Source organism: Prunus dulcis, chromosome 8 (assembly GCF_902201215.1).
Source record: "Prunus dulcis chromosome 8, ALMONDv2, whole genome shotgun sequence".
NCBI lineage: Eukaryota > Viridiplantae > Streptophyta > Magnoliopsida > Rosales > Rosaceae > Prunus > Prunus dulcis.
This window is the reverse complement of record NC_047657.1, coordinates 972,535-985,514: the sequence shown is the minus strand read 5'-3', so window position 1 is coordinate 985,514 and position 12,980 is coordinate 972,535. Positions and strand designations below refer to the sequence as shown.

Below are 12,980 nucleotides of genomic sequence, written 5' to 3'. Positions count from 1 at the left end.
GGCTTGCTCAGGCTGGTGGGTCCCACACCTTGCTCGGACTGGACCTTGCGCACTGGAGACAAGTTTGGGGCCTGGGGCTGCCTTTTGCCCGGGTTAGGCCCTTGTGCTGGAGGTGGCCTTAATAGGCCACTTTTCATTTATGGTCCAAACAATCTCATTAAACTTTTTCCATTCACTTTTCGAAAAGATTCCAAATGAGAAAAGTAGGTGTCACACATGCATTGTGAGCTAATTAGCCAAGGCCTAGATATAAATCTATGTGGTCCTTTCAATTCTTATAAAATCTTTTAAAATTCAAAAGTAAAAAAATCATGATTAAAGAAATCCATAAATAAAATTCTATAAGAAATTACATTCCTAAATAGCTTTTAAAAATCCAATGGACTTATTTATCTCGAAATTATATTTTAAAATTCTAATTGAATACAATCATCGGACAGAAATAAAATATGTAGAACCTAGACTCTCTCCTTCTCTTGTTAGTCTCCTTTTCCCTTGGCTAAGAATTGTGTTTTAAGGAATTTGAACATAAAAGGAAAGGGTCATGTTTCTATAAAATACAAAACTAGACATATTTGACTTTGTTTAAGGTTATATATAAGAAGCACGTTTTCCCTTGGTTCATACACTAAAAATACAAACAAGCAAGCATGGCTGTCCCTTTTAGAACTGTGGTGGTGCTAACATTTGTTCTGATGCTAAGAACTACATGTTATGCAGCGGTCGTCAATCCTGTAACTCATGTCAACATCATCAACTATTTGCGTTTAGGCGTCGACCTTACGGTTCATTGTAAATCCAAGGATGACGATCTTGGTGTTCACGTAATACCCCCCGATGGATCATGGGAATTCCAGTTTCGACCAAATTTTTGGAATTCTACACAATATTTTTGCAAATTTGATTGGAATGGTGGATCTTATTGGTTTGATATTTACATACAACTGAGAGACAAACCTTACTGCGTGAAGAACTGTGATTGGCTCATAATCCCGAATGGCGCATGCAGGAAAGTTGAAGGGGTGCCTCATGCGGTAGACAAGTGCTATCCTTGGAATCCATAATTATAGTGATTATTAATGTATTATTCCTATTACTCTCCTTGCTGATGAATAATAGTTTTTTCCTCTTGGGAGAATAGAGAAAATCTATTAGCCTTTTAAAAGAAATGTCTCTTTGTTTCTTTGAAAATAAGATTAATGAGAGCCACATTAATGTTACGCATTATTAGTTTTCTTTGGATATTTCTTCACAATCCTCTTCTTCTAATTAATTATGCAATTCAGTTAGAACCACGGCTAAACTCATATGTGTAGAGATACTTGTCTAATCCCCGACGACCAAGCACGGACCCAATTCTGTCTAAGTAGGGCTGAAGCCCGATCCAAATTTTAAGATATCTTCCCATGCCTAGGTAGCCTAGCCCAACCCTCCTTAAAAAATTGAAGTTGTCCAGCCCCTTATTCATTCACCCAAGACAAAAACATAAGAGAAATGCTAGCAACCTTCTCTCTAACCTTCTCTTTTGGACCTTCTCCCTTCTCCTCATGACAAGTGTCATTTTCCTTACACTTAAAACAATGTCATTAATGCATCACACAAGTTAGTTTTTGTTTTCCAAGATTACCCTTTTAAAATGAATTGGCTTTTATATTTCCTTCAATTTATTCAAATTTTGTTACAACTTCTTTAGCACATTGTTAAAAATTAAATAAGAAAAAAAATAAGAAAAACTTCATTTTTTAGAATATAAAAAAAATAAAATTTATTACATGACATTGTTATCATCTTTATTTTGTTTTTAACAAAACACAAAACACACATTCTCTTTGGAATTTTTTTATTATAATAAAACTTCAGTTTTTATTTCTTATTTAATTTTTTAACAGGGTGATAAGGAAGTTGTAAAAAAATTAGATTGTTATTAAAATAAGTTAATGCATTTAATAAGGGTAAACTTGGAAAACAAAAATTAGTTTGTGTGATGCATTAATGACATTGTTTTAAGTGTAAGGAAAATGACACTTGTCATGAGAAGAAGAGAGAAGGTCCAAATGAGAAGGTTAGAGAGAAAGTTGCTAGCACTCCCCAAAACATAAAAAGAAGATTTTCTCCTCCTCTCTCTAAGCCAGCCCGTGCCTCAATCTCCTACCTCTACCTCTCCCCTCTCCCTCTCCTCCGCTTCATATGCCCAACTCTCTTCTTTTCTCTTTTTTCTTTTTCTTTTTTCTTTTTCTTTCTCCTATTTTTGTTCCTCTTATTATTATTGTTTTATATATATATATATATATATATATATATATATACACACACAAAATAATAGAAAACCTACAGAGAAATGCATCTACAAACACCAACCACCTAAAACATCCAAAGAGTAGAGCAGGAAAAACTTGCACACACCTCTCTAAAAACATGTTGATAATGAATGATCTCACAATATCGACTAAGCATATGAATATTCTCCAGAGGAGTAGCAATTTTCCAAGGTCTAGAGCAGACACCTTGAATACTGTCAACCTTTGAATCACCTAGTACGTTCCCTTTTTTTGAAACCCCATCAATAGTAAATTTGGGTTTTACCCTTTAATTCATTTTTTCTTACCACAGCCCATCCTTTTATTTTTCTATAAATTAAAGGGAGATTCACTATAATACCCAATATTGGAGCCTAAATTATAAAAAAACCCTATATGAAATGGACTTTAGAAACACACCCAAAACCCATTTACAACATAACAATAAGGCTTTTAACTTCTTTTAAATTACAAAACTGCCATTGATTTCTTAAAACAAACCCAACCCAAAAACCTCATAAAACAGCCCAAAACACTCAATGGGGTATCAAAGTAATTTAATAATTAAAATTAAATTCAATAGGGCCAGCTATTATTTTTTGGGTTTTTTTGGGGTATGTTTATAGAAATTAAATAGTGTAGGGTTTATTTATAGTTTTAGTGCTAAGAATGGGTATTTGACTAAATATCTCTAAATTAAACCCAATTTTTTATAAGTAAAACTCGATAATTAGGATCCACTTAAGTAAATTACCTAATCAAACCTAACATAGTAAATGTTATATTTTTTCAATTCCCAAAATACCCTAATTGCATTTTAACCTTTTTTTTTCCAACAAATTGTTTGCTATTCAATGTCATAATGGTGTTTCAATTTTGCATAAGGTGAGTTTTATTTATTTATATAATTAAAACTTGGTGTGTAATTAGTGTCGTATGTTTTTTAAATTGATTGGTTCTAATATTCCTATTATGTTTTTTTTTTTTAACACTATGATTGGTTATATTTTGTAAACAAAATATATAATTGGTATGTTTTTCCAAATATGACAACCTGATCATATTTTGTTTCAATTTCATATTAATTGGTTAGTTATTTCCTTTTATTTATATCAAAATTTAATAATTGTTATGGATTTGAAATTAATTTGTTGTAGGAACATTAATTTACCTACAAATATTTTATATACCTATTTTTTCTTATAAATAATGTACCTATTGTTATGGTTTCAATAATGAACCTACAAATATTTTGTATACCTATTTTTACCTACAATATTTTGTACACTTATTTTTTCTTATAAATAATGTACTATTGTATACTAAATAATGTACCTATTTACGTATATTTGCTTATAATGGACCATATTCAATAATGAATCTATTTTTTTCTTATAAATAATATAACCATATTTTTGTATATTAATAATGTACCTATCTACGTATATTGGAAAATTATAATATACCTAGATATGTTGGATATATTAAGTGTACAAAAATTGTTACACATATGCTATGTCACAACTATCAAAGAGAAAAAAGAGAAAAAAGAGAAATAGTCAACCCTAATTAATGCACGGGTTCAAATTGGGACTCCCAGAGGAAATTGATGGATTTAAAAAAATAGAAACCACTTTGAATGACTAGTTAAAAACATTATTGAAATCCTAAATTTAAGGGATTTTTTTAAGGAAAAAAATGTCCAGCAACAAAGAGGGGTTGATGGCATGATTTGTAAATATGTCATAATATATGAACACTTTGGCATCCAATTCAAAATTGGGTTTTATTTAAATGCAATAAAATAGGTGGGTTATTGTCTAGAGTATTTTAGTTGTATCGGTATATTTTGGTCAGACTCGTTGGTTGAACTCTTCCATATCACCCATATGTAAACCCCCCCTCTTCCAATCGCTTATACTAAAATAATAATAATAATAATTGTAAGGTGTTTGATGAAGTTATGCCTATATATGGAGAATGAGATGTATATGAGGAAGGGCGCCAACTTGTTATACATTAGCTTAAGTTTTTGTGGTTGAACAGAGTAGTTGCCTAACACAAGAAATTAAGAAAGCTAAATGTTTGTACGTCATAATAGTGATGAGGAGGAGTACAATCAAAATGTCAAAAAGAAGTGAAAAAAGAAAGGCGTTGTGCAAAGACCAAAAGTTACAAGTTACAAGCATGCATATTATACAAAGTGTACAAATGCAGAAACTGTGTTCAGATAACTTACTGAACACATTTATTCTTCTATACATTTTCAATGTGCCTTTTACGTTCATATGGACATCATGTCAAGCCAGGAACCTCTCTAACAAGTTCCCAAAGAAGAAGCTTGTCTTGCCCCATCCCTTCGTCTCAGGTGCCTTAGAACTTGTTGGTACTTTCTTCACATTGAACATCGTTGTGTGCCCGATTTCTTTACGAAGTGCTTCGATCGTCTTTATGTCCACTGGATTGCCTGAAGAATCTCTAACATAAAAGACATTCATTGCTTGCTCCCCAATAGTTGTGACGCCTGCTCTTGTTACTGACAACCCATTCTCCCTCAGGATCCTTGTAACGTCAGATAGCAAGCCTACTCTATCCTTTGCACATAGCTCTAGCCTTAGATCCTGAATTTCATGGTAATTTGATACCTTTAAAACGGTCAAGAAAGCATGTCTTTGTTGTATTCGCTATCCATTAATGTTTACAAATATATAATCCTGACTAGTGGAAAAATTTACAAAAGTTTTAGTAGTCAATGAACTGTTCTGTTTAAAGACATTTTTTTTCCCTCATTTTGTTAGCCACTTGAGCTCAAGCATACAACGTTACTTGTAAATTGTACTTATCCTATTAACAAAGCTAAAATGAGCGTTAAATGTGGATATATTTTTCACTAACCTCGCTTACTCGTCTCCGAATTGCAGCGTCAATACATTTGATGACCCTTTCCTTCTCTCCTTCAGTATCAAGGGTGCAACCATCCATGTGACGAATAAAATACTCCTGCAATTAACTATATGCATCAGTTCAAGTACTTTAATCAAATCTTCAAGGAGATTCAAGACATGGGAATTCAACGGGTTTCTTATATCTATTGGGAGACAACACACCAGTACTGATTCCAATAGAAAACTAATGAATTCGAGACTTAGCATCAGAGTTCAGTCTTGAAACTCAAGATACCAGATTACATTGGTGTGACCAGACTTCATTGATCATCACAGATGGGCACATTATAGTAACAATTAATGAGCTTCTGCATTAACATATAAGTATATCATAGATGTAGTCTGTATGAAAGAATATTTCCTTTTCATAATCCAGAGAATAATTTCAAGAAAACAGAAAAGCAACCACTTAAAAATGATCTGCTGGAGAAACTTAATTTGGAGAACTTGCGTATAGGCCATCAGACGAGCATGAAATGCATATACCTGTGATGCGTACGGTCCATCAGATGAAATGGTGGCATGGAAAACAACATATTGCATATCTGTGAGTGTGCATACAATATCAAACATGAGCTTTGCGCGGTCTTTGCACCGGACGCTGACCACTGAGTATCCTTTTTCTTCACAACGCTCAATCGTGATCTTCGGTTGGAAGCAGGGAGGATAGTCATCAACTTCATTTGCTAGTCCACCACCCTCATAATCCCTATCAGCAAACAACATCTGGTGTAGCCGCCTATCAACATGGGTGAACCCCATAGAGAAGCTTGTACGACCAACTTTCTCATCATCCTCACACCCACGCAGGATGTTCTTGAGTTGCTCTTCCATAGTAGATAATCTGTTTGGATCATCCACAGGTTGGCATGTAGAATTATCGTTGACATACACAACGCAGGCTATTCTTCTATTGTGTGTCCATACTTCAGCAGCAACTACATTAAAGTGAAGATTGGCAAGGACAGCAGAGATCTCGGATAAGAGGCCTGGCCGGTCTCTGCCAATGAGCTCAATGGCTGTGTGATCACCAACAGAGTGCACTCCAACCCGTTTTCCTGGCCAGGCCTTCAGTACATCTGTGATATGGCCCTTTGGTCCTAAAGCCTATGCATGTCACAAATCATAGACAACAATTGCTCTTAATATGACCACATGAAACAAACCCTTAATGCAAGGTTTTACAAGCCTCTGCATTTTCTAGTAACGAAAATTATTAAATCCACTTCGGGATAAAGCGGATTTTCATACAGGTGATTGCTGTAAATTTCATACATGCACAGAAATGCATGTGGCAAGAAAGAAGCATCAAGGGTTTCACCAAAAAAACAAAACAAAAAAGAACCACCAAGGTGCATACCTTCTCTATGTAGTCAATGGTTTTGCTGTCTGCAAGTTTTTTTCCTTGTTGATCCGTGACATGAAATACTGTTTATCAAAGAAACAGTCATATTAATTTGATTCACATTGAGAGAGAGATATGGGATAATCAAATTCTTATTTGTTAAAGAGTTTAAGTCAAGAACTGCAGATTTCACATGGCAATTACTTTCTTTCCAGAGCGGAGAATAACTAACAAGAAAAAAAACAAAAAACAAAAAACTTATTAAACAAAAAGTTACATACCGTCCATGAACCATCCGCCATCAGAGGAGATGTAGGCTTTGGTGATTATGAGGTCAAGGTCTGTCAAGATTTGCACGACTTCAAGCAGAATTCCGGGTTTGTTGACACTATCGACCTACACATACATTTCATACCCCCCCACACCAATTTCAACATGATGGCTGGAATATATGTTCACTGAATGTAACATGAAAATGAAGCAAATTAAATCCTGTCTGTGGACGGTTTTTCAGCAGGAGTTCGAAGGCATATGTTCTGTTTCAAGTTAAATTTGCCTCTAAATTTCATTCTGCAACCAGGTATTAATTAGAGAAAGCAATGTTTCCATACAAGACAGGCAAATAGCTAGTGGCATTGTATAATTCTTCAAGTTAACTCTTTGTGTGAAAACCAGGAAACTAATTTAAGGTACCATGCCATGATTCATTGCAAGAACCAGGTGTCAACAGCAAGTCTTATGGTTATAAGTTAAAATCACCTTGACTAGAGTACAGTCACTGCAGCTAGAGTTGTCTATGGATACCCTGCAAAAAATTTATGTAGAGATGTGAAATAACTAAAAGATGATATATATACAATGTAAACAAATGTGCTCATTAGTCTCAGCATTTCATCACCACTTATTAGCACCGGAAAATGCTAAGCGCTGATGGTATCAGAGCACTACAGTTTGAGTATCCAACCTAAAACTAATTGGCAATGAATTGAGTATAGACCCAACATTTTATATATTGAAATGCAAAGTTTACAAAAGCGCGACGAACGATTTCATATTCGCAACACATTCTAATCTATTAACAATGAAATTCCTACTAAAATCATGACAACGGGACCACTAGCTAACTGAAACTGTGAAACACAAACAGACTTTTGATTAAATTGTTCATGCAGAGACTACAATACCTTGGGGGATTGATTCTTGTGCTCAGGTTCTCATACTCAGGATCAAAGTATGGCCAGCAAACTCTAGCCATTTAAGTCACAACTTCTCCAATCAACCCGAAGTTCCTTTCTGTCACACAGAAGAATTCAGACTGCCATTGCCAAGTTAGAATTTAAATGAGCATCACTAATCATGAATACACGTGCAAAAAAACTTGTGAAGCAAACATAACCAAATTTAGGTATCCTGTATGGTGATACTCATTTCAATTGAATTGCTAAAATATGCAAATACATTACACATTGTATTTTTGTATCTCTTATTGGTAAGCGTTCGTCTTTAATAAAAGTCCTTCTCTGGAAAAAAAGAAAAGAAAAGAAAGCCATGACATGCACATCTTCCTTTGTCAAGCCAAAGTACCTAACCCTTGAAAATCAACATTACTTATTCAGAAGAGACAGTGTGAAGGTTTTAATGTTATACCATAATGATCCTCTCCTGTTTTGTCCGTCTCCTTTCAGAAGGTAAGATAAAATGGAAAGAACCCAGATACCATAAAATGCATATTTGTATTTTTTTGTTTGTTTGCATAAAAAGTTTAAATTTCAAATAAACAGGCCAGCAGGCCATTAATTGTTATCAAACAGGCCCTTAGTTAAAATGAATTTGTAATTGAAATAATTATCAAATGGGCGCTTAGTTGTTAGGATTTGTAATTCCTCGAAAAATTCTTGACTTCAACTTCAAGCCACATTTGTAGCATTGGCAAAAAAGAATATGGTAATAACTTGCCAATCACTTGTAAATTTGTAAGTCTTACGTTCTATTTAACTTGATGGTAACACTAATGCATAATGTCAAAATGGAAAGTAATCACCACAATTTTGACCATATCCTCTTCATCTATGTCAAAGCCTCGTTGTACAATGATTTGTCATTACAAAAAAATTCAAATTTTGTTTTTGAGAAAGAAAAAAAAAAAAAAACTTATGCTACCAAAGTATGCATTGTATTTGTGTGTGCGTGCGTGTTACTGGTAATCCACATTAGCATTCCATAATAGCATTACTTGCCAAAACAATACGTTTCTTCCATGCGTCCAAAATAACCAATACATGAAAATTGAATTTTTTTCAACAGAAAGTTACCATTAATGTTATACCATAATGACCTATCTCCGGGGACGATGATCTTGGTGTTCAAGTAATACCCCATGATGGGTCGTGGGAATTCCAATTTCCAAATTTTTGGAATTTTGCAAATTTGACTAGAATGGTGGATCTTACTGGTTTGATATACACATACCAAACACGGTAACTTTTCTAATCACTTGTAAATTAGCAGGTAGGTCTAGTTGTGTTCGATGAAAATATGACTCATCTTCTGATTTTGTTTTTATTTAAAAAAAATATAATATAAAAAATTGGTAATTACTATATTATCTTTATTTTATGAATAATTTATTTGTAATATTTTCATTAATAAGAGTATTTTTTAGGGCCTATTTGGTATTCAACTTGAATCTAACCTTTTAAACTCAAAAACAGAATTTGAGTTCAAAACAAAGAAAACCTATTTGGTAGCCCTATTTTAAAAAATTCAAACTCAAGAACAACTAAAAAACACCCCAATTATTAAATTTAAAAAAAAATCAGTTTTTTCAGTTTTTTTTCAATAACTCATAAGTTCTCAAATTTTTAAGATTTGAAAACAGTTTTCAAGTTGCATACCAAATAAGTTTTTGAATCTTAAAAATAGATTTAATAACTCCTTGTTTTAAAGAAAAATCAAAGTTTTTGAATTCCCTGTTTAAATAAGATACCAAACATTCCCTTAATATTTTAAATGTTTCATCATTCTTCGTTTTTGATATACATGCAAACCAAATTAAAAGAACTTCTGAAAAAATCAATAATACGGTTATATTTGTAGAGTTTGTCATCAAGTGGGCCACCAAATGTGGTGGTATTCAAGATGTGTGTTGGCCCACAAGTTTGGGCCTTCAGCTTAAGACCTTTTTCTATCATTATGTACCTAATGATTTGTCCTATCATGGTTAAAACGAAGCATTTTAGAGAGAGAGAGAGAGAGAGAGAGAGAGAGAGGGAGTACCTTGCAGCTGCAAAAGAGATAGGAGGGGATGTTTCTAGATAGAAATCGAATCAACCCAGGCTGGTCCCTAATTGTTGATGTTGATAAGCATTCTCACATCTTAGTACAAATTACTGCAAACAAAATGACTGAGAATCAACACTGCAGCTGCTTACGTCTCAGCCGGGTACAATGAACTATTGCTACACATACCCAACCACACATGAATAAGTCACATTAATTACCTAATTTAGTTTTTCAATTGGAATTGAGTTCTATCAACGACGATTTGATATACATGTATATATATTTATGATGAATTTGATATCCAATTATAGTTAATTCATCTTAGCGACAGCTTTCTTATAAGCGTATCTTCATAAATATTATTTTGATAAAATTGAAGAACCTCAATTCAATTGCACATAACTTATTTTCCGAATGTTGAAAGAGATTCTAAATTCAAATTTCTTCTTCTCTATTAATAACAAAAAGATTCAAGCCAACAGAGTCTAGCCTAGTTGAAAAAGGGTATTGATTTGTAGACTAGTAGTCTCAAATTCGAATACCCATAGCACCGTGATAGTGTGTGTGTAAAAACCTTCATTCTCTTGTAATTTAAACTATCGCTTGTATTAAAAAATAACAAATAAATTCAAGTGCAAATAAATTTAAATTAAACTTGGAAGAGAAAAAGGAAAAAAGAGCCTCAAGCGGAAAACAAAACAAAAAAAACTTTTTGAGGTGACATAAAGATGTGATTCCAAACTTTATCCACCATCATCCGAATCCCCACCGTCCAAGAGTATCAGTCCACCCGAGAAAGATGTCAATGGATCGAGACCGTTCATTCCAATATTTTAAAAAACAAAATAATATTTATAAAAACAGAGAAGAATCAGAGAGAATGGCGTAGAGTAAAATTTTGCAAGACAAATTCCACTTGTCCTTATTCCTTTTGAACGAGCTGTGAGGCTGTGAGAGAGTAAGCTCTCTGCACCATAACCTATCATCAATCCAAAACTCAACAGCTGAAACTCTGCAAATTCAGAAAATATTACATACCAGGCATACATTTCTGTTCTTCACCCTTGTAGCTCAAGCAAAAATGGCCTCCAGATCCTGAAGCAAACCTGCAAAATCAAAATTAAAGAACATAAAAAATGGACAAATAGAAAGAACCCAATTGACTGAACATCCCTATTTTGATATTGAACTCCTTGAAAATATAGAGGATGCAGAGCATCATGCATTAGCATTAGTGTTGAAATTCTCAAGAGCTTAAGAAAATACATATTGTTCTTGTCTCTTTAAGGGAAAACTAGAAACTACCCAATGAATTCATAAGCAAATGAATTAGAATTAGAAGAAGAAAAATTGCAGTTACCTTTCTGAAAGTAGTCCAAGACTGGATGCAGAGTAATTGAAAGGCTTCTTACATGATGAAAGTTGAGAGAGAGAGAGAGAGAGAGAGAGAGAGAGAGAGATGAAGGTGAGGTGGTGTGGAGAGTAATTTATGAGAATTGAGAAGGAAGGAGGGTGGTGCAGAGAGAGAGAGATGAAGGTGAGGTGGTGTGGAGAGTAATTTATGAGAATTGAGAAGGAAGGAGGGTGATATAGAGAGAGAGAGAGTGCGTTGGTGGTGTTGTAAAGCAGTGTCTGTTTGTTGTGGTGGCTCACTCTCTCTCTGCTGTGCTTTTCTACGTTGGAAAACCACTCTCTCTCTCCTCTCTCTCTCCTCTCTCTCTTCTGTGGATGTTGTTTTTATTTAAAATAAAAAATATAAAAAATGAAAGGAACACTTGGGCATGGCGTGGCAAATAGTGGTGGAGAGCCTTTTAAATATTAAATTAATGAATCCAATCATTTAAATTTGTTGAAGGAGTTTTATTAAGTTGATAAATGACGCGGCCACCAAACAGTTCCTGCCACTGCTTCACCCACCAAATTTTATAAGCATGTTTTTGAGTTGGGAGTTGAGATATGTTGTCTTCATTTTCTGTCTCACTTCTCTATTTCTTGCATTCGTGTAAGTCTTAATATGATTGATTTTCATACAACATAAGATATTAATCTGTGAAACAACAAACCATTATGAATAAACCAATAGCAACAATATGATGCACAATTACAATGGGAGCATAAACGATAAGGCTGCTAGTTAGGGAATATGTCTCAATTAGGTTTCCCTCATCAACAAAAGCCTTTATCGTAACATATGTAGAAATTAGTCCAAGCTTGATAATTTAAAAGGCACCTCATAATTAGGGGCAGTTCTACCCATAGAGTAGAGTGGGTTGTTGCCCAAAAAAGCCTAGCCAAAATAAATAAATACACCTTATCTCTGTCTTTATTGTACTACAGAGTACGCTTCACTTGTTCCACTGAAACTTTTCACATCATGCTTTTCTTGTAGACTGAAACTTTCCTTTAAACAATAAATATTTTCTCTTTTTTCTCTTTCTCCCCGTCACATTTCTCTCATTCCTTTAATTTTTTTTTTTTTTCTAGTCATCTTCTTCCTCATTCTCTCATTTTTCTTTGATGCATCTCTCTTGTAGAATTTTGGTTTGTTATGATAAATTGAATTTATGGCTTGTCGAATTAGGATTTCTGAATTGAATTGGGGCTTTTGAAATAAGAGCTTTGAATTGTGAATTGGGTTCCTTAATGTTGGAGAAATTATCTAATATGTTCTTTTAAGCCCAAAAGGAATGATTTTTTGTTGTTGTCAGAATGATTTACTCTAGTTCAAATGACTGTATGATATTTTTTAATCCCAAAAGTGTTCTTCCCTTTATTTTAAAAATTACATATTTAGTGTTGAGTGTACGTACAGACGAGCCACAATTTAGAATTTGGCATTGGGCCTTAGAAAACTTCGATCGACTTTGTTCACTCGTATCGTTGAATTTAGTGTGTAAATTTCACTCAACCGATTATTAAATCTTAGATCCGCCACTACAAATAATCAACATAAGATTCACCTATTATGTAGTGACCAACCCATATCCTCTTTCCTATTAACATATCATGGGTGTAGCTATGGGTAGCACAACTCATATACTAATGATAAAACCCGAAATCTCTTAGAGCATCTATAATAATATACCCTATTTTTAATAGACTTATCTAAGC

The 12,980-nt window shown here is 33.8% G+C and overlaps 1 protein-coding gene across 4 annotated transcripts; it reads right to left on the bottom strand.

The window, feature by feature from the left end:
• Positions 1-4,365: 4,365 nt before the first annotated feature.
• Positions 4,366-11,572, bottom strand: LOC117637494 (ACT domain-containing protein ACR3). Of its 4 annotated transcripts, none has more exons than XM_034372394.1 (10): positions 11,230-11,572; positions 10,908-10,975; positions 9,864-9,976; positions 7,772-7,902; positions 7,347-7,392; positions 6,869-6,983; positions 6,603-6,670; positions 5,729-6,349; positions 5,193-5,297; positions 4,366-4,942 (listed from the first exon to the last, which is right to left on the bottom strand). In XM_034372394.1, the coding sequence occupies exons 4-10, from the start codon at positions 7,840-7,842 to the stop codon at positions 4,598-4,600; spliced, it is 1,371 nt and encodes a 456-aa protein (XP_034228285.1). In that variant the 5' UTR covers positions 7,843-7,902; positions 9,864-9,976; positions 10,908-10,975; positions 11,230-11,572; the 3' UTR covers positions 4,366-4,597. The 4 variants fall into 4 exon arrangements, with proteins under 4 accessions (XP_034228285.1, XP_034228286.1, XP_034228287.1 ...); XM_034372395.1 differs by having other exon boundaries at positions 7,772-7,880; XM_034372396.1 differs by having other exon boundaries at positions 4,366-4,918; positions 11,230-11,571.
• Positions 11,573-12,980: the final 1,408 nt, after the last annotated feature.